The sequence below is a fragment of the Mercenaria mercenaria genome, chromosome 19 (assembly GCF_021730395.1).
Source record: "Mercenaria mercenaria strain notata chromosome 19, MADL_Memer_1, whole genome shotgun sequence".
Classification (NCBI taxonomy): Eukaryota; Metazoa; Mollusca; class Bivalvia; order Venerida; family Veneridae; genus Mercenaria; species Mercenaria mercenaria.
This window is the reverse complement of record NC_069379.1, coordinates 18,298,445-18,320,449: the sequence shown is the minus strand read 5'-3', so window position 1 is coordinate 18,320,449 and position 22,005 is coordinate 18,298,445. Positions and strand designations below refer to the sequence as shown.

The following is a 22,005-nucleotide window of genomic DNA, read 5'->3' as shown; positions in this document are numbered from 1 at the left end:
TGGGGGATTGACAACAATTTTAATATGCTGTCACGGAGGGAAAACAAGTAATATAATACAATTTACAGAAAGTGAAACAAACAAAAATCTTTCAATATAAAAATAAACGACAAAGTTTTCGCTATGATAATATTAAAGGCTAAAGTTTTAAAGGCTATATTTTAGCCTTACCATGGAAATAGAAAGAAAATAACAGCATTAAATTTGTTTTAATGTGCTTTTGATTCAAATTTAAGATTTATTTGATCATTTACATTTACATTTTGGTGCATTTTGCGGACGAATGTAAATACATTTATAATGACCTTTCATTAGAATTTAGTATGGTAGATATTGCGTTTTGGTGGCCATTTTGAAACATGGCCCCCATAAGCGGCAATCTTGATAGATTGGGTCTCATGAAAAAAAAAATTTGTTTTTTATGCTTTGATAAAAATCTGTGCCATATTTGGTGCTTTTCCCATTTTCTAAAGTATTTTGGTATTTCCTGTTACGAATTGATCGAACTATGCAGACGGTACATGCGCCAGTTCACCTGAATGTCAGCTTTTCCCGAAGGCATGGTTACACCTCAAGATCTGGCACAGGTGCTGAATTAAATACTTTTCTAGCTAAAAAAAATTTGTTATTTCGAACTATTTCAACAATGTTCTTGGACTTAAAATCACTGTTTCAGCATAGGTCGTACACAGATAGCATATATAGATCACAAATTATTATAAAATCAAAACCTATAATGATGCACAAAAAGAAACACTTTGTACGTCATTTAGACACATTTATAGCCTCGATCTTACAGTCCCGGTGACGGCCCCGGATCCTCCCGATAAATATTAGACGGTATACCTAGATGAACCGTGCCATTTGTTTGCAACATTGTAAGTTGGATTTTATATTCCCAACGTTTTTACGATAAACCCCCGATAATGAAGCAGAATCTACATTTTGACCCCGGTTAAGTCCTGGTCTGACACCGAATATCCACGGTGATCGGGGTGAACCGATTGATCCCGGTGTAATCCCGAGTGACCCGGGTCGTAGCCAGTAATTCCCTGATGACCGCCGGTAGCATCCAGTCATAGCCAGGCTGTAATCCGCTGACACACCGGTGCCTGCCGGTGCTTACTCGGTAGCATGTAAAACAGTACGCACATCGATCCCCATCAGTTATCTTGAAGTCACTTGTAGCGAAACATCATGCCGAAGACCAAGAAACCTGCCAGAAAATTGCCAACGGTGGGAAGCCAAGTTGAAGCCGACTCTACTGAGAGGCAAACACATAGCCACACGGATGAAGACTCTAATGGAAGGCAAACACCTTCCTCTCAAAATCATGTTCATATATACTGTACATGTATCATCATATTACATTATGTCACCGCAAATTCATCGTCTGTTACCGTCGTAGATCCGTGTCCTCATCTTCTGTCACCGTCGTATTTTTCAGACACTCGGTACACTCCTGGTTAAGCCCGAACAGTCCGTTGTGAAACGGGGTTCTACCGGACTCAACCGGAGGTTTGTCGGCACTGTCCGGCTATAACCGGGAGTGAATCGGCGAATAAACCTAGGCTAACCTTAATTTTTCCTACCCTCACCTGTACAAGAAGGAGTCAAACCGTGCATTGCCTGCGCCATGTCGCCCGGGCCGGAGTTCTCCGCAGCTCTACCGTGTAAAGTGTGACCCCGGATTACTACGGAACATAACGGTAGACACACGGTGGATATCCAGTGTTATCCCGGAAACTGCCGGCATTGCCAGGTTGTATTAAACATTTTAAAACAACCGTTGCCCTTTGTCGGTTCGACAAGGTTCATCAAGGATCTTCCCTGACGTTCGCGGAATCGTCATGGTTGTACACCGGTTCAACAAATTCGAACAAGGTTTATCCCGGATCACTGAACCGGGATAAACAAGGATACCAAACCGTGACAATGAGATTGTGCTTACGAGTCGTAAATAGAAGTCTCTTACCATGGGGTAAATGACCATTGCCAGAAAGGTCTTTTTAAGTTGGACTTTATTGCCACAACAAGAATCCCAACATGTGCATTTGCGACCAGCATTGATCCAGACCAGTCTGCACATCCGCACAGTCTGTTCAGAATCCATGCTATTCTCTTTACAGTTTCTCTAATTGCAAGAGGCTAAAAAAACGAACAGCATTGATCCTAGACTAGACTGCGCTGGTCGCAAATGCACTATGGCTCAAATACAGTATTAGAGTGAATAAATATGTTTTCTCTTTGTAGATTGTGGGTTTGATGGGAAGATCAAAACAAGTGGTGTGAGCCGAGGAGAATTGAATTCCATTGTATTTGTAATTATGTCGATGTACACATTCATGTGCGATGTATAATCATGTAGTACGTAAATTCTTTAACTTAGCTTAAAATGAGTACTCAATGTAATATTGTCGGAGTAGACTTTTATACAATTTTCCTTTTCTTATAAAGATAAGAGCTTTTCTTATTTTTCAATTTCACGTGTCTTTGACAAAAGATTTTGTTCTAGACTACCAAAGACCAGTTAGAATTTGGATTAATGATATTTATGCTATTTTTTCATGGTTAAATCAAGTTCGTTCATAAAGTCTAATGGTCGTTTAAGGTTACGAAGAAGGCCTTGAATAACAAAAATCAAACAACACCAAATCATAGAAAGAAAGATTTGTTTGACATGAAACTTGAACAGCAGGTAAAAGATGTATATTACTTTACGACACAAGTGTCAGTATACTGATATAAACAATGAATTCAAGAAAATGGCTGCCTATAGGGGCCCCACTTCCGGACAGTCAAACCACTTTAAAAACACTGTTTTCAAAGAACTGTTACACATGTTCGTTTGATGCATTTGCAATAGCGTGCGAGTGGTGAAATTTCACATAACAAGGTGGAACACAGTTTTCAGCAATTGTTTATCTTTATTTATTTACAAATGGCATTTATTTTCAAAGGGAAACAACTTTTTCTCGACGATTTCTTAAAATAATCGGAAAAAGTTGTCTCCCTTTGATAATGAATGCCATTTGTACCTAAAGTATTCCGAAAAAATTGTCTCCCTTTGAAAATGAATGCCATTTGTAAAGAAATAAAGATAAACAATTGCTGAAGCAAAAATCAAACAACACTAAATCATAGAAAGATTAGCATGTAGGTAATAACGTTTCTCTCTTTCTATACTGTCTGACATCACATACACCATTCTTACTCATATAGAAATATCGAAAAAAAAATGCAAACACTTTGTAATTGGGTTGAATTTTTAAAGAATTCTAAGACTTTATCAGAAAGGATTGTGGTTCATACTGTAAATAAATGGAGCAGCAAAAATTGTTATATTCGGTAAATAGAAATAAGATTTTGAATTATCCTTGCTTAATATGGTTCTGAAGAAAATATCATTTTTGTGTAGGATATTTCTAATATTTCATTGTCTCCGGCATTTTCAATACATTAGCATAAATGTTATATTCCAGATAATATATTGTTTATATTTTATTATGTTTTTATACTGTTATTCTGTGTTTTGTACTGATCTTAAGCTCCTTTTAGGAGCAGGAACTACGGACGAAAAAGTACACGCCGGCAGTTTGTGCCCTTACATTAAGAGTATATTACGAGTATAAAGTGACAGTCTGTGATATGTTTGTTATTTTTTTGGAAACATATGTATCATGTCTGATATCCAGCATTCGAAAACATTTGGCGATAGATTCCACCAGGAATGAAGTGTCGAGAGTTAACATAAGTTGTAGAACTTTCTTTACAATCGACCTTAAATAAATTATGTATAAACTAATTGAAAACTAATTGAAAATGATTACCTGAGAAACTTCAAGTAAGGCGCAGTGCTTTTTTTAAAGACTATGAATACAGCCTTAGTTACGATTAACATCTGTTGTACTGAAATACTTTAAAAACGCGACATTTATGAGGCTCTGAATTACTCTTTTAAGGCACAGATTTGTTTTTCAAATGCTGGACAACCTCTTGCATAACTGAGCTTCAGAATGCACAAACTACGAAAAGGGAGATAACTAACTGTCATGAAATTGAGACTGCTTTTCATTACCGACAGTCAACAGAGAAGAGAATTTCATGTTTTACTTGATTAACGTCATATACTGAATCAATTTCACAACATACACGAATCATGATATTAACGCTAAAATGCTTACCTTGTTTCACACATGGAATATTTCAAATTAAACGTAAAATTTATAAATGCATTACGTAATCAAATATTACTTCAGTGATTTACTATAATTTTGGCAGACCCGCTTTTAAAGTCTCTCACTGTCAAGGTCTTAAGACATTGTCTTATTTTGCGTTTTGGTTAAGATGTTAGATTTTGAAATCAAGGAAACATATAAAGTCTTGCTTTATACATAATGATACTCCATCGGTTTGAGAACTATAAAATGAAGGACCAAGTGAATATTCAGTTATTAAGCAGATTTGTTTGTGAATACTGTAACGGAGAAAAAATATATATCAATATGTGTACGAACGAAGAATTCAAAGTTGCTTATTGGCAGACTTATTCTGTTTTGAAAATTTTTGCTCAATGTTTTCGCATTGTTTTGTTTGAAAATAACGTAATATCATAAAAAGAATTATTAGTAAAATGTATCACAACAGTTGTTTTGTTTTAATTTCTTTTTTGTCCGCAAAACTTTATGGTCTCATAAAATAACTGTCAAACCATCAAATACTAGGTCTACAAAATTTGTTGAAACATGGTCCATACGTGCCGGTATATTAAAATACAGAAATTTGTGGCGCAAAAAAGGACGATTAGACAGTCATTACAGGTTAAAGAAATACGTTTTAGTGTATTTTATGCTATTTAAAGATGTATTCTATATTTGACATGTTTCTAACATTTTCGTAAAGAATGTAATGGAACACCAGATGTTCAAATACATATTCCATCTAGCCGCAGCGATCTTACGATGTTTTGTGTGTTATTACGAAGCCAGCGTACATCTAAACATCAAGTGAAAAACAGACCTGGACGTTTACTGATGAAATGTCTTTTGGCTACAAATACTCATTCAATTGTAATTGTGAAAATAGCTTTAACAGCAAACAAGGGTAGATAGGTGAAACGTTTCACTGTCTTTAAGTAATTGCATAAATGATAAAGTTTAACACTGTGCATAAACAAACAAATTTCACTTGTTTTGGCAAGAAGAAAGTGTCAAATTCAACTAAATTTATATTACATTGTATACTAATTAAAAGGTCAAGTACGCGTAATTTATCTTGTTTGCCCGTAAATAAGAGTCATTTTATCCCACAGATGTTGGTATCTACGAAAACATGATATTTTCATATTAAACCTATACAATTTTAGACAAGCATCCATTAAATACGCCGAGAGATTTGAAAAGAGTGAAACAGGACCTAAAACTGAATAATGAACTAGGTAAATTATAAATCGTTTATGTCGCCAATCAAGTACCAAGGACAAACTTTGTGGCTTACATTAAAGCTGCACGCCCCCAGATAATGTAAACATTCTCGAAATTTAGCAAACGCTTTCTGTAATAATAATTGCAATAACACATTAAAAAAGATTCCATGCGTTTGGAAATATCTTATCTACAATAAGACTCATTTAGTCGATGCATACATCCAAGAGTATATTTTTAATTGATATAAAATAGAATTAAGTGCGTTTCCGATAATTTTACCGATACCGACCAAACCCATCTTGGACCACCCCATGCCAGATGACTCTCGTGTTGATAATGCCAACTAACGATTCATGCACTGATTACATACTGTTTATGTAAAATTTGATAAAAATCAAATACTTTCATAGTTGCTTTCCGTTCCTTATAGTATATTTCTCGATTCAATGTAAGTTAGTTTACGGAAAAATCCATAACGTTACGCTACAAACGATAATATTGTGTCCTTAAAAAGTTCGGACGTCAATTCCGTTTAAGGACGTTAATTTTCCACGCTTTGTCTAAATACGCTACTATAAGAAATAGTACTAAGAGGAAAGTATTTCTTTCTTGCATTTGCTTATACAAAAATTTATAAAATACGGTATTCTAGAAAAATTAATTTGCCATTGACTGTAGATGCAGATGGAAGTATCCGGCTCTCGGGTAACTGTTTCGCGGTAACTCGACAGAGCCTCCATACCGCCACAAAAGATACCCTGGAACCGGATATTCCGGTCTGCATCTGCAACCAATGATTATTATAAGCTGAACCGTCTTGAACTTCTACTGAAACAATACTTATTTACCTTTATTTTTCAATATCTAATGAGTCACTGTCTATGTTGTTTTTGAACTTTTGATGTTCATCAGGGGGCGAGTGCCTTTAAGTATAAACTATAACAACTAATGAGAGAGTTGAATAGTAAACCTCTTTTTTCGTTATATATTAAACGTTTCAAACACTGACTACAAGTACGGACTTGCATAGCTGACTGAATGCAGAAGACGGTGCGACATCCAAACGAGTAGGTCTCAATACATGCACTTGTTACATAACAAGTAGGTGGATTTTCTTACACATTTAAAAATATTAATTACTCCTAGTTCTGTTTGCATCTAAAATTATATTTTGTCCATTGTGTAAATGGTAAATTTCGTGTATATCTTTTTACAAAAGAAAAACGTGAAACTAATTCAATTTACAACTCTCCTCAAAACAATTTTCGAAAATCTGGTATATATCATTTTGTCTGGCATCACATGATATTGTGTTTCAAAGATTTATTGTCATACCAACAGGTCTGATATGGAATTCCGAGACAGCTTATGTACCCGTACCAATATTGACCATGAACTACTCTGATATTTAGATGGTGACTCCATAAGTAAATAGATACAGTCCATGAAGGACGACTTGTTGTATGCGATAATGATTGCGAAAAATAATAACGGTTAATTAAGTACAGACCGTGTCTGATAACTTCGGAGTGACTATTTGGACGAGTTCAAGTCAGGAGGGTAACCTATAATTATCATTTATTTATCTAAGTACACACTTTTATATTATACTACTGACTGGACCGCTTACTTTGAAGTAGAAGATTAGTACCGATGTAATGAAGTATTTCGGCCCCCATAGAATAATGACCCCCCGGCCATTATTCTATAGAAAAAGTGACCCCCGGTCATAGTATTATGACCTCCAGATCATAGTACTATGACTCCCCCACGTGAAGCAAACTGAACCTCACGAAGAATATTGACTCCCATAAAAAAAAACGACCCCCGGTCATTTGGTCAAATTTAGTGATAACTCATGTATCTAAGGCCTAATTGCTGCATTTTATGCCCCCACTCGGGGGAGGGGGGCATATAGATTTGCCTTTGTCCGTCCGTCCGTCCGGTTGAAAATTAGCCCCAGATACCATCACTTGACACAGAAATCAGAGCATTCCGCAACGGGAAAAGGGATTCTATTTCTAGACGCTGTATCATGGTGTATACATTTTTTTCAGGAAAATAACAATTCACAATACGTTCACAAAACACACTAGTGTCAATAATCCCTGCAAACTTCGGTATGAAGTAATTCTTCAGAAGAAAACTGCACAAGAAACTGCTAGCATAGAACTTAGTATTAATAAAAGTTGCAATACTTAGCAGTGGCAGTAAAGTACGGTAGCGGCAACAATAGAAAGTAGTAGTAGTAGTAGTAGTAGTAGTAGTAGTAGTAGTAGTGGCAGTGGTAGTGGCAGTTGCAGTAGCAGCAGCAGCAGCAGCAGCAGAGGAATAAGTGACAGCAACAACAGCAGCAGGAGAAGAAGAGGTAGATGTACAAGACGTATTACTGGAAGCAGGTATAGTAGTAGCAGTAGTAGCAGTTGTAGGAGTAGTAGTAGAAGTAGTAGTAGTAGTAGTAGAAGAAGAAGAAGAAGTACATGTAGTAATAGCAATAAAAGTAGCGGCACCAGTAGTAGCAGTACAATCAAAATGTTAACTATTGTCAATGGAGGGTATTAGAGTTGTAGATCTAGTAAAATTGTCCGTTAGGTTTTGTGGGGTTCACTTTTTAATAGATATTATCGTCGAAAGTCTTTTTAGGAGCCGGTGTTTTACACGGAAAGAGTAACTTTTTTAAATAGAATAATGTCCGGGAATCGATATTGTATGAGAGTTCGAATGTAGTAATTACGGCAGTGAGTATTTTACATGGAAGGAGTCACTTTTTCTATAGAATAATAACCGGGGTCGTTATTCTATGAGATTCGAAGGGAGTCATCTTTAGGGAGTCAGTATTTTACTTGGAGGGGTCAGTTTTTCTATAGAATAATGACCGGGGGTCGTTATTCTATAGAGTTTTAAAAGGGAGTCAGTTTTTTATAAGGTGAGTCAATATTTTACAGGAAAGGAGTCACATTTTCTATAGAATAATGACCGGGGGATCGTAATTCTATGGGGGTCGAAATACTTCATTACACCGGCCGTACAGCGTAAGCCTTGCATGAGAGATCATTTTCGAACATCAATGCTTACAACTGAGCTACCGGGACTGACAGACGTGTTGAAATAAAATATACCTAATGTTATTGTTTATGTAAGCTGCTTTACCTATTTTGTAGTTTTATAAGTCCAGAAAACATAAACAAACGTGACGCCACTGTAAAGTTATCTGACACGGACTGTATAAAACCAGTTTGTTTAGCTGAGCGATTATCATATAATTGGGCAAATCTAGAGCCAATATTTTGAGCCATGAAGATAAATGTTATACATAATACTTAGTATTTATGATCAGCACTATAAAATGATGTACAGTGGGTCATAAACCAGAATCTTAGCTGTATTGATAAATATAGCGGTGCGATACAAGATGAAGTAGATTCAGATTTTTCTTTTTTTCTTATTACACTGTTTTAATGATTTAAAATCTTAACAGTACGATTTGATCATGATTTTTTTGGTTGGATTTAACGTCGCACCGACACATGATAGGTTATATGGCGACTTTCCAGCTTTAATGGTGGAGGAAGACCCCAGAAGCCCCTCCGTGAATTATTACATCACGAGCGGGCACCTGGGTAGAACCACCGACCTTCCGTAAGCCAGCTAGATGGCTTACATGAAGAATTCAACGCGAATGAGGCTCGAACCGATTTGATTATGATAGAAGGAGCTGTCTTGCTATTATAGAAATAATAATTAGAAATTGGATTTACCCAATTTTTATTCGTCAGTCGTAATTATTTTACAGTAGATTTGCTATTTTTCATTTTGAAAAAGTCGAACATATCCTTGATTCAATACCTTTTTTAACAATAACCAAAGTACCATATCACTATCTATACGAACTTTATTACTTTAAGCGTTTATTGCTGCGAAATCGATCGTGGAATTTTCGTGCAAACAATTTTACCACATTTGACGTCTTCTTAAGAAAAAAAAAAACAAGTTTAATTACACCTAGATTTGAATACACCTTTGTTAATGAATAAATAAGTAAATAAATAACTTAAAGGATAAAATCGACAGAAGAGAATGAAAGTATTCATTCAACTTGCATATATACAGTGAATGAAACAATTTATAAAATACTGAAAATAAGATATACAAAATGTAATTGCAATGCAATACGTAATGAAGCAAACGGGCGACTGCGCAGTTTTAGCATAACATCCGAAATAGCATACAATGGATTTTTCAATTCGTTTAAATATAGACTTTCACATATAACATTTCCATCTACCGACTACGGGCTTATGAATCTACTATATTGAATTTAATAAGGTTGATAAAACAGGTCCTAGAGCTATATGTCGTTTACAGACTGTAAAAAGTAATATCCCTCACATAAGTCAATAAGCTATTATACAGTAATGATAATATTTCTATAGAAGATAACACTACTGTTTCACTGAAGTTCAAAACTTTATCAAAAACATAAGACATTTCAATAGTACATAATGTTTTTTCTATGTCCTCTTGTCATTTTCATGTAACTATTGGACATGATGTTATGTGATTTCCGGGTAGACACTCGGGGATATGGAGCAGCATTCTTGTTTCTTTTCTTCGTTAACGCAACTATCAATATCATGATTACAAACAACACCACACAAGCTTATTATCTATTATCATGTAATTATTATCATAATTACTTTCATCATTACTATTATAACTATTATTGTTATTATCCTCTACCTCCTTCTTCTTATTAATATCATTATTACAATTATCATTATTATTTTTATCATCACTAAAATACTTCATGATAACTTTAAAGAATACTAAATTTAACTAATACACTCGTTCGTCTTAAATTTGGAAGTTATGGTACACACTTAGAAAGGGCTGTTTTATAATGTTGAAATAATTTGTAGCCCGACCCATTTGCTTTTGTAACCATTGAAGTATATGTTCTATGTATTACAAATGTATCATGTCTTCAGAAGCAATAGAATATATGTATATAATATTAAATCAATATAATGTAACCAAAACTTACAACGAGCAAATATTGTAAGATAAAACGCATATAATGCCTAACACTTTTCATTTCGATTAAATGCGATGTTATTATAACATCGATATCAACGAAATCCGGGAGACTTACGTTTGCACCGATACGAAAAACCTTTTTGAAACACACCACATTGCTACACTAAGTATAAGAGAGTATAAGAGAGAACTGAGAAAGATAGGGAGATAGCCGCTTTTGTGGCAGGCCAAACACATTATACCCTAACATAAACTTTAAAACTTGTAAAAAAGACAGTGTCAATAAAACGTTACTGGAAATATCACATATCACACTTATGTGAACGCTGTGTGTAATAGTAATCATTCTTTTTGGTCCCAATCAATAACAATATTTCAAAAACTGAAAAAGAAAACATCATGTTAACAAACACATTCATCTAAAGACGAGTTTCTTACGTTTAGGTTTTGAGGGAAAATTATTATTTTCCCTTTAATATAAGAGTTTGCAACATTTCCCTCTGATAGCAATAATATTTTACTTATATATTTCTAAACGAGTATCTGATCACGCAAACATTATAATGACCTGTTATCATCATATGCATATGAAATTTCAGTGTACTCATTTAATATGTATAGATATTTGCATAAAGCTAAATATTGTGAAATCTTCCCATCAGGCTACGTTAAAATTATAAAGAAAATTTTAATGCATTTCACAAGTGGAGCGAAATTGTATCTGTAATCTCATTTTATATTATGTTAAATGAAATGGAAATTAGTTGCGTACTGCATAATTCATTTAAATATTTAAATAGCTGAAATTATTGAATAGGTAATATAAAGACACAACTGCGATGTTTCTGTTCAAAATTAAAGATATCACACCGACAAAATGATTTCTAAACTGAGAAATTTGCATTTACATACAGTGTTAAATCAAGATGTCTGTCCCATAGAAACGTGAAAGCACCTATAGTTACTCTAAATAAATTGAGGATATTTGGCACTTTCAGAGTACGATAAAAGTATCTTTCAAAAATAGATTCAGTATGTTCAGAGCTGCAGACATAAGTGAAATTTGAAATCTGATTATTACATGTGAAAAATGTTTTGATAACACAACTGTTTTTTTTTTTATTCAGTGTTTCTTATATTTTACCAAATTATGTCAGTGTCACTTGGGCAATGTCATACACATTTTGCATTGTCATTCACATTTGGCAATATCACACACATTTGACAAATCATGGCGTCTTACTAGGGACAAATTCTTTAAGATACAATGTATTAAGTTTTCGTTATGACCTAAGATATGCTTCATTTGTTTAAGGTTATTTGAGTCAATGCTTGTATTTATTGTCATTAATGCAATTGAACTGTAAATGGGAAAGCAGTCGACAACGAATTTGATACAGAAAGGCTGCTGAAGGCAGGTTGTTACATATGTAATGTTAAAATTAGAACAAAATGTCAATTTTAAAAGTTGCATGTCTGATTAGCTGCTTAAAGCAATTCGTTACTTAAAACAACTGGTCGCTAATGCAAGTTCTACTGTTCAAATATAATTATTTCCAGAATGATAAAGTTCAGTTTACTACTTCTGATTTGTGCTCTGGCGTGTGAGAAAATAAATGCAGATGACCATGGTTCTTGCGCAAGCTCACCAAACTGTGCTCTGTTTCCCGGCCAAACCGACGGCATTGTCACACTTCAAAATTTGCAACAGGTATAGTTTTATACGAATGCATAGAGGGGACATCCGAGTTTATATTATCTCGTTCAGGACGTAGCATCCTGAGATTAATTCTTTATCTCGTTCCAGTGACAAAACATACCGATTTTCTTCTTTTAACTCGTTCTTGTAACAAAATATTTCGAGTTTATGTTTCGTCTCGTTCCTGCGACTGAGCATCTCTATTGTGTACATGTACTTTCACCTAGCTCTTATGATGTAACATCCAAAGTTTATTTATTATCTCGTTTCCAAAACGATCTTACTTTATATGTAAGAAAACTCGACTGTCTCCTCTACGCTTCCGTATTCAATTTGATATTTACTGAACATATATACATAGTTACTGAAGTGTAGTCTGATATGACTTGTATTTCTTTTCAACATCTGCAGTGAGTCATAACTTGTATTCAAGGCAACATGAAACCTGTTTCTGGGTCTCCGACTAACAGGCTTCATACACAGTTTCGACTGTATCTAAAATGCATATTAGTGATTGATATATCTTAACTTTTCGCAAATTAGTATGTACCGAGATAACAAAGATTTATCGCTAATACAGATTTGTCTGGGGGATTGAATAGTTAGGTAAACCTGTAGAGTTTTACAGTTAAGTTTGTTCCATAATAGGGCTATCTGCACATGCTGTCATACAATGTATAACGCTGTCTAATAACAATAGGTACCTAACAATAGCCTCGGAGGAGATTATTTTATGTTACTGTTACAGTAGTAAAACCCATCTAAAGTATTATAAACTGAAATAGAAACCAATACAATAAGGCAGAAAGCAAGTATAGCATCTATTATATGCAGCTGTGTGTAACCCGATAACGATAAAGAATATAATATCAATCATAAGAAGATATAAAGTAGAGAAGAAGAAAACCCGAAGTTTACGATGTCTGCATAGCTTTGTACCTAAAGGCAATTTAAAACTAACATTACCTTTGTTGTCTATATCTTTTATTACATTATCCTGTCTGGTGTATCCCATTTCAACAAAGGTTTATTTATTCTGAATGCTGGATAACATTTCTGCGGCTGGTAGCGTAAATCTAAACTGCTTTTCAGGGGTGTTTTTGCTACTTCAGATTTTATTCAAAGTCATTGTTTACATTGTGTCAGTCAAATACTTGATTTTTTTTTACATCTGAATCCAACGAAGCAGTTTTTAACATCTTTTTAACGAAAAGATATTTAAGTACGCTATACGTTTCTGTACTCTTCTTAAAGACGCGCCACAGAATAACTGTATTCTTTTGTAATTCCCTGATGGTAAACATTTTATTGAATGACTGTAGCAGTATGCTCAGTATTTGATGCATTATTTGAGTTTAAATCACACTTTGTTTCTACAGTGTAAGACAGTTATCTATTGCGTTTTCAAAACTATACTGCAAAGAGATTGACTGATTAAGTTTGCAGATGAAGCTTTGAAAATATAATAACTCAGGGAGGGCCTTAATTTTCCATCTGTCATCTTGTAATATAGCTGTATTATACAAGTATTATCAAAATAATTTTCACGAAGTTCATGTAAGAGGAAAAAGTAGGTCACTAGGTTGTGGTTGGTCTTTCAATGCTTTGAATACAACTGTGATCATAATTTTTACTTTGATATATTGTTATATACGCAAATGAACGGAACTGTATGCCTTGAATAATATTCTATAGAGACTGTTATGGTAGTATTGAATCAGGCAATGGTTCGTAATTGTTTCAATGGCATTATTTTCTATTGCATATGTTTTATCATATAGTTACACAATATGGCTCACATACTGAAATAATATTGTACAGAATATTTCAACAAGACTAGATCTATATGATACGAGCTTTTTTTTGGAATACATTTTAGTTATTGGTTATCTTCGTGCTTGATAGAGAAAAATAAAATAAAAACAAAATTAATACCCTTTCAATTTGAGAACTGTGATAATTTGGATCTATTCGGCCAGCACCAGATATAATTCATAGGCCATACATAATTAATTTTTACTGCTGAATATCCCATTTTAGCCGAATTTAGCTCGTTCACCTCCCGCCTACTTCTGAATCATCACTGAACCAATGCAGAACATAAATACTATTAGTTGTAGTTCACAAGTATACATGGATAGTATGTATTGCAGTGTATTTACATTCACAATTTGTTTCACGGAGAAAAAAAATCAATCATTTTTTTAAACAAGATACATTGTAGGTGCCATAATATAAAAAATAACTTTCCGTGATCTGACGTCATTCGTAAAAATACAATATGGCGTTCGAAAGAATGTTTTAAAGCTTGACACTAGAATTGAAAAAAGACACATTAAATTATAGCTAAAACTAAAAGCAATTCAAATGATTTGCCACAACAAACTTTTAATTCTTAAACAACGACAGGCACTTTAGCTTAAGCCGGTGCTAGGGGGCGTGGGCAGTGTTGCATTTTCCATTACTGCTCATGAACAGACTCAATCAAACCGAGTTTGCAATTTTCACTGTTTGCCTTGTTTTCGGTGCTTCCAAGGGATCTACTTTCCAGATTGTATTTTCGTTATTACTTTGTTTCACAATACTGTTTGATTTGCACATGTAGTGAACATGTAGTGAAACTTAGGTACGGACTGTTTCGAAGCACCCAACATATATAAAGGTAACTGCTGTTTATGAGGAAAAAAACATACAAATGTATGTATATAAATACACTTTCGGCAAGTATTAGAGAATGTTTAGTCATGTATTACATAATGAGGAAGTGAAGCACTGAACAAGGCCATTCAAAGTAAAATGAGTATATACAGTGAATGAAAACGACAAACTTTTGGTACATGTTACATAAATTTCGACAACCTCTTCGATAATCCTCGCGGAATGTGCAACTAAAACCGAGTACACTAGCAATCCCTATAACACCGAAGCAATAACCAATTGCATTCCAAATTATATCTCTTGCTAAACATTTATCTTATTGTCTAAGATTCTTGAATTGTTTCTTTATATTATATATTTGTTTAATATAACTTTTACACTGACATTTTTTTTATAGAAAGTGCAATCGAAACACTGGATTATGATTTATTACTCCGATTTCACCACCCACCAAGGGTACGGAAAATGTAATTTTAGATGGAACGCACCTGGTACAGACAACAACGTTCACAAAGAGTTGATGTGTTAGTGAGTGTTGACTGTATTTTGTTTGATTTGTGTTTTACATAGTTTGTTTAATTACATAATGGCGGCTATTTTGCCTAGTATGTGTTTCTTTTAGTCAGGTTCAATAAGAAACTGTCAAATCGTAGCGTAAAATGGTCTTTTTTCCTGAGGTTAAACTCCTGATGTTACCAGGATTCTGTAACATAATTTCAGTCTAAGATGAACATTTATAAAATTATGTACTGTAATACAAATCATCACAGTCTAGTGTACAGCATGTCAAAATACTGACTATTTCACACAGAAAGTCTAATGAGAATGCATAATTACGAAGTTTCATCACGGATTTAATTCGAAGTTTAGTGCAGACATTTTTCAAAACATCCATTTTATGAACCAAATGCAACGTGACAACGCAGTTCTTACACGGTACAGATGGCGTCGTTTATATCCATATTAAAAGCAGAAGCAAATACTTAAAATACAAATGAGAATTCAACACATGTATGTTTTGTAGAAGTACCTGTTTCGGCTGATTTTACGATTATTTTTTGTACATCCTCGCAAGTTTTCCCCGTCCAGCCATCACGGCACCTACAAATTGATAAAGCTATCAGTAACATAATTTTGTAAATATAGGAACTAGATACAAGTTGTAAATCATTCTACTGATCTCCAATGTCTTTTTAAGAATTATTTTCTGAAGTAATATATTCATTTTCAATGGGGACGTCTCTGTGTCAGTGTTTGACCAATATAATTCCTAGAAAGAAAAAAAAACGATAAATTCAATAATTTCTTTACATGAGTATGTTACTTTAATATTTACAGACTATTCTGAAAATTTCGCAATGACACCCATTACACAACTAAATATGAAGGTGATTAATTAGAAGTGACAAACATGGTACTTTAATGCATAAAAATATCACTCAAACGAATACAAAGAATATTTTTCCTTTTTTCCCCTTTTCAGTATAAGTTTTTGTATAAAGCAAACCGGACACACTTTAAGCCTAAACATCTATGGAAATTTAAGAAATGCCGTCGTTAACGCGTACACACTTAAATTGTTGAATGCCGACCAACGGACAATTTCACCCTTTGACTGTGTCTGCGGTCTAGTTACTGTAAAATGCATATATGAATAATATTGCAACATTCCTTAAAACATTAGGGCAAATTAAGCATATAAAATCTTAAACCGTTTTTAACTGTACATTACATTTAGCGTTAGCTTTGAGCCTTCAACTTTTGTAGGTCGCTGCAATTTATCCAATATGAAATATTAATTAAACACGATTCTGTAAAACGTAAAACGATAAAGTGAAGTGATTAGGTGCACATATTATATTTTGTATCCCTACCTGCACTCAAAATCGGTGTCTGCATTAATCATATGACATGAACCGTCATTCTGGCATGGATTTTCATTACAGGTATTTTTTGAAACTGAAATTTTATGATAAAGTTGCATATTTAGATAACTGAAATAATAACTGGTTGAAAGTATTATAAAACACTACCGACTCACGTAAACATACTTTACAATGTGTTCCAGTTGCCTTTTACTTATAGTCAGTTTTTAATCAATGATTATCAACAAAAATTACTTGGGAAATAGATTTTTGTTTGGTATGGTTTGTTGGCATATAAAACACGGTTTTAAGTTCAGATGCTTAAATCGAAAAACACGTTCTCTTGGCCAACAAAGCACGCAAAACTACAATTTATTACTATTCTAACATTTTTAAACTGCACCAGAAAGGTATACTAATCTGGAATCATATTTAGGCGGAATGGCCAAAAGTAGGTCATTTTGCGAAACGTGTTCTAATTGACAAGACAGTACACGGTAAAATCCCTCATTGTTTATATAACAAAAAAAATCTTAAAAGTTTTAGAATCTACGTTTTCCAACTATATAATATCAGCTACTTTTCGTGCCATTTTGATAAATTCATGGTGAAAGAGATAGAAGAATTGAAACATGTTAAAACTTTGAAAAGAATTATGTGATGAACAAAAAGAAAGAGACTTAAAACTATAATACATGTGATATAATTAATACCTACCTAATGAGACATTGGTATGAATTTTTAATATATATATTAAAGTTCCTTTTACCTTTGCATTCATAATCCGATTTGCGTGTGTAACCTTTCTTACATTCACAATTTAATGTGGCGTTGATGTATTGGCATTTTGTTGAGTCAGGGTTGCAGAGATTATTTTGTGGTATCTTACATAATCCATCAGTTTGCTTATCTGAAATAGAGCGAAACACACATAAAAATAATCACTGGTTGTAATATCCGACTCCATGGCAAATGTTTTATATCCTGATATAAATGAAAATATAATAAAGTAATTTACACGAAATTTAATGCAGTTTATATTGATAGCATTTATAATATGGGGTGCTTTTTACACCCCTCGGTGTATCCAGCTCAGTTGAATACCCTGGAAAACTTACACTCAGTATGCAAAAAGATATTTTATACACCCATCTACACTGACATCTGTACTGACATCAATTTTGCAACACTGTTTTCGACTTTTTGTTAAAATCGAAGCATAAAATGTCATAACATATTACTGAAACTGATATATTTATTGAGCTCAAGCAATTATACCTACGCCTTTCTTTTAATGTATTTTATAAACATACTGACAACAAAATATCGTAAGTAGCATTATACGAACTTCATCATTAACATTATTATTTTTGAGGTTAAAAATTACACGATCTTAGTAGTTTCCGAAAGTGTACAGGTCGTAATCGGTTTTCAAGTAACACTTTCCAAATGTTTATTTTAGGGCATAGGTATAAACGTTGTAAATAACAATATTATATATAAGTTTAGTATAGGTATATCTTAAATGATATCTGGAGTGTTTGGTACAAACCTTCTTCAAATACTACATCTTCTTCAAATATCACATTGAATGGTAGCTCGACAGCTATATCATTCTTCTCTGCTTTGCATATTCCTTTTGGGCAACTTTCCTTCCTGTAGTCTTGCCATGCATTTGTAATATTTTCCGACTCCAATGGTTCATCAAAATGCAAAACAAATTCGACAGCTAGGTTTTCAGATGTTTGCCTGAAAATTGGCATTAACCATTCATTAAACAGTTACATAATGCTAGCCATAAATGAAAAAGACAGCTATGGTTTGTGAACTGTCGACAAGAAAAGATGCAATACACTAAGCCGCTACAATCTTTGACATACGACATAATTTCAGACTATAGTTTATTAACGTTTGAATCCTATGGCCTTTATCATTATCACTACGTCCTGGTCCAAATTTCACGAAAAACCTAAGAAGTTACTAAGTTAAGTCTGCTATTTTAAAATCTTGCCGTTTTTTCTATAACAATGTATTTAGAGCTAAATGATACTATGGTTAGTATTATAAGTCCGCAGTACTTATTTCAATCATACTAATATAATATTTCTATTTAATCATGATAAAACGAACTTAAGGATTTGCTTCAGTATATTTATTTCTATACATCGTTTTCTATAAAATTCAGAATTGTGTTTTGATCTATTAAATATTCAAATACGGATCTGATATTTGACAGCCAGCACATTTATATACAATCACTCAACACAGAAAATGTCGTCAGATGACCATCAGCTTTTCCCAGAAGTAAAGAAAAAAAGTGCACAGGCTAAACTTGAAAAAAAAAACGGTCGCATTTGCATTGGTCAATAGCCATGGTTCACGCGCAGGGGTCACCCAGTCTAAATGTATGCGCGTAGATTCTATTTTGTAAATTAATGTGGAGTCAATTTTCAGCACTTTCTAAGGATTTGAAAAAAAACCCTGTGCTTTAGTAAGACATAGCATAATAAATGTTGATTCTACGGAAGCATGAAAGAGCCACCAGACGCTAAAACACTATATTACGTTACGGCCGCGCAAAGGAGATGAAAAAGTCATTAATACTGAAGACGCATCAAAGGCAAAAAAGGTCTTAGCTGAGCAATCATCTAAGTTTTATTGTATCTTTTTACGAATGTATTAATACACGGTACCTTTTGTTCGTATATTGCACAAAACTCGTATCACGCTCATTTTGATATATTTCATGACGTTTTAAATTTAAAGTAAAACGGTTTCCGGAGTAATAACCATTAGCGGAGTTAATAGCCATGTATTCTAATACATACCGGATTAAATATGCCATAGCGGGTTACGTATTGTGCGATACAGAGAAATAGTTTATTTTTATCTTCAAATGATGTCGAAGTCACTGCAGTGCAAAATAAATACAATAAACATTAGCATTTATAATTTAAATTTCATCAATATGTCGCACTATTGCATAAGAAAGAATACAATGAATATCTTTAATTTGACATTTCCTAAGCCAAACAGTACCGCAAACCAAATATTTACGCTCAGGGTATTAAAGTCCTAGACAAGAAGAATCGATTAATGTTTTTCCCATGTAAGTATATGCTAATGATGGCTCCAGGGGCATGATTTTGATGGACCGACGACGGAGAGAGTCGGACGTTGAGTGATCACACCAGCTCAGACCGAGTACTTCGTGCTTAGCCGAGCAAATACAAGTTAGTGGAGGTACCCTAAATGGAAAACATTTAATATGCATGTTTATTCGTACTTTAACATTAGAAAGCGTATTGACTTACCGTTTCTTCCTATCTGTACTGCCTTTTGAAATGGATATGATTTCGACGCGTACATTGTGCTCCGGATATTTGGATTCATATGCAGTTTTTATCTGTGAAATTACAGTAAAATAGAAAACATTTTTATTTATATTTTTTTTAAACAAAGGACGTTGTCTCTTTTATTATCAGTTTAAGGCTTTTGTCAATATGTGACACAATCTAGTTTAACTGTATTATTGAAATTCTAAAATATAAAGATAATATTTCTACATTTCGGTTCAGGCTTGAGTCGTGTCCACGTCAAAAGAAAAACGTTTTGTTTTGTTTGGTATAGAATTTCAGTTACACGCAACAGTTCCTTGTCAGTCTTACTATCATGTAAATTACACCAATGAATTTAGAGGAGGATGATCAATGCATCTCAGTCAGTCATTACAAAGAACACTTCCAAAACACGATTAAAATTATTGTGTTCTTAGTATCTACTTATCTAACGATGTTTAATAGATTTTTCCCTAAACTTCATGAATACCTGTGTCTCCAAATAGACTTTAAGTTCAGGATCTTTATTTCCAACGTGACCAGTTACCGCTATACCTATCGTTGCAATGTATACATATCCACCTGAAATGTAATATTCAGTCTAGGTTTATCTGTGTATAATAAATGGTGTTTTGCTTGACCATTGCGTTCCTTTTCGTTTTTTATCCAAAAATCACAATGCTCAAAATCATAGTGTTGAGTGTTAAAACGAAAATAATGAAAACACGAAATTACGATGATGAAAGTCGAAAATCACAGTGGTGGCAGTCGAAATGACGAAATGATGAAAATAAAATACTACGATGATGTGAACACGACATTAAGATACCACAAAATAAAATCCATTATGAAGTCGCATTTTTTAGTTCGTCATTTCAAATTTTATCGTCGTGGTTTTCGATTTTTCGACTTTCACCATCGTGGGTTCTAAATATAGACCTGTATGGTTCATTGATGCAAATAACAATGAATAAAAATATACATAATATCTGTTATGTGTTTACGAATCGGATAGAAATATCCGTCCCGAGGGTACCTGCGCATTGGGTAGTAATGAGGTTTGCCGTAAATGCATGACTGATATTTTCTTGCATATCATATACATATAAGCTGTTTATTCTAACAGTTTTTTCTTGCATATCGTTTTTGTTTTAAATAATAGAATAAATAATAAAAATAAAAATACTTTCTTTGTAGCACTCTTTTTTATAGTAGAGTATGTACACAAAGCGCGTGAAAGTAAAGTCCGTAAGCAGAGTGACGTCATGAGAAACTACGTAATATTTCGAATTTTACATAGACAGTCTATAATAAATAAATTAATTGTTAGTTGTCATTAACATCACGAGAGTCATCTGGCATGGTGGTAAAATCACCGGTAATGTAAGATAAAGTTTTTTTTTCTTGATTGCATATATTCAATGTTGCAGAAAGAATTAGATCTACATTCATTTGGTTATGTAAATGGAGAAGTATTGGAACTAACTACATATAACAACTTGTTAGCTTTCAAGTATATTTTGTAGAATATATCTAGAACGTTTCAGTGTTATCAAGAAGCTATCCGCGTTTGACGAATCTCTGATGGATGAGAATGCTATGTCACCGAATACGTAATACGTAATACCATCGGATATACTCATACTACGGGATTCTAAAGATCTACCTGAACAAAGTATCGTAGTAGAATTAATAGTCTTAGGTTCCTTCCCATCTGGGCATTTACATGTCCATGATCCATCTTGATTTCTACAAACACCATCAATGCAAGACTCTTTGTTGTCACATTCGTTTATATCTGAAAATTGCACTCGTCATTAAACCTGCTTATTAAGCAAATATCTTTCATAGCCATATAGATATCATAAATAAAATGATGAAAAAATAAGTAAAAGTTAATTAATGATGACAATTTGTTTCATGCTGTTAAAACAGCACAAGTAGTTTGGGATGAGATTTATGCATAATCTTACGTCATTCTC

General features: G+C 33.6%; 1 protein-coding gene and 1 long non-coding RNA gene across 2 annotated transcripts in view; one reads left to right on the top strand and one right to left on the bottom strand.

The window, feature by feature from the left end:
* Positions 1 to 6,437: 6,437 nt before the first annotated feature.
* Positions 6,438 to 15,348, top strand: LOC123542721 (uncharacterized). The gene is made up of 3 exons (XR_008368668.1): positions 6,438 to 6,527; positions 12,024 to 12,174; positions 15,218 to 15,348. It is a non-coding gene; the product is annotated as an uncharacterized LOC123542721 (long non-coding RNA).
* A 164-nt stretch (positions 15,349 to 15,512) lies between these two features.
* LOC123552991 (fibrillin-2-like) overlaps positions 15,513 to 22,005 on the bottom strand; it is a 63,009-nt gene continuing 56,516 nt past the window's right edge. The window contains exons 29-36 of the mRNA XM_053531202.1: positions 21,690 to 21,821; positions 20,514 to 20,605; positions 20,000 to 20,091; positions 18,238 to 18,434; positions 17,455 to 17,595; positions 16,695 to 16,779; positions 15,851 to 15,921; positions 15,513 to 15,523 (exon numbers count right to left, since the gene is read on the bottom strand). Of these exons, the coding sequence (XP_053387177.1) occupies positions 15,513 to 15,523; positions 15,851 to 15,921; positions 16,695 to 16,779; positions 17,455 to 17,595; positions 18,238 to 18,434; positions 20,000 to 20,091; positions 20,514 to 20,605; positions 21,690 to 21,821 (821 nt within the window). The remainder of the gene's footprint in view (positions 15,524 to 15,850; positions 15,922 to 16,694; positions 16,780 to 17,454; positions 17,596 to 18,237; positions 18,435 to 19,999; positions 20,092 to 20,513; positions 20,606 to 21,689; positions 21,822 to 22,005) is intronic.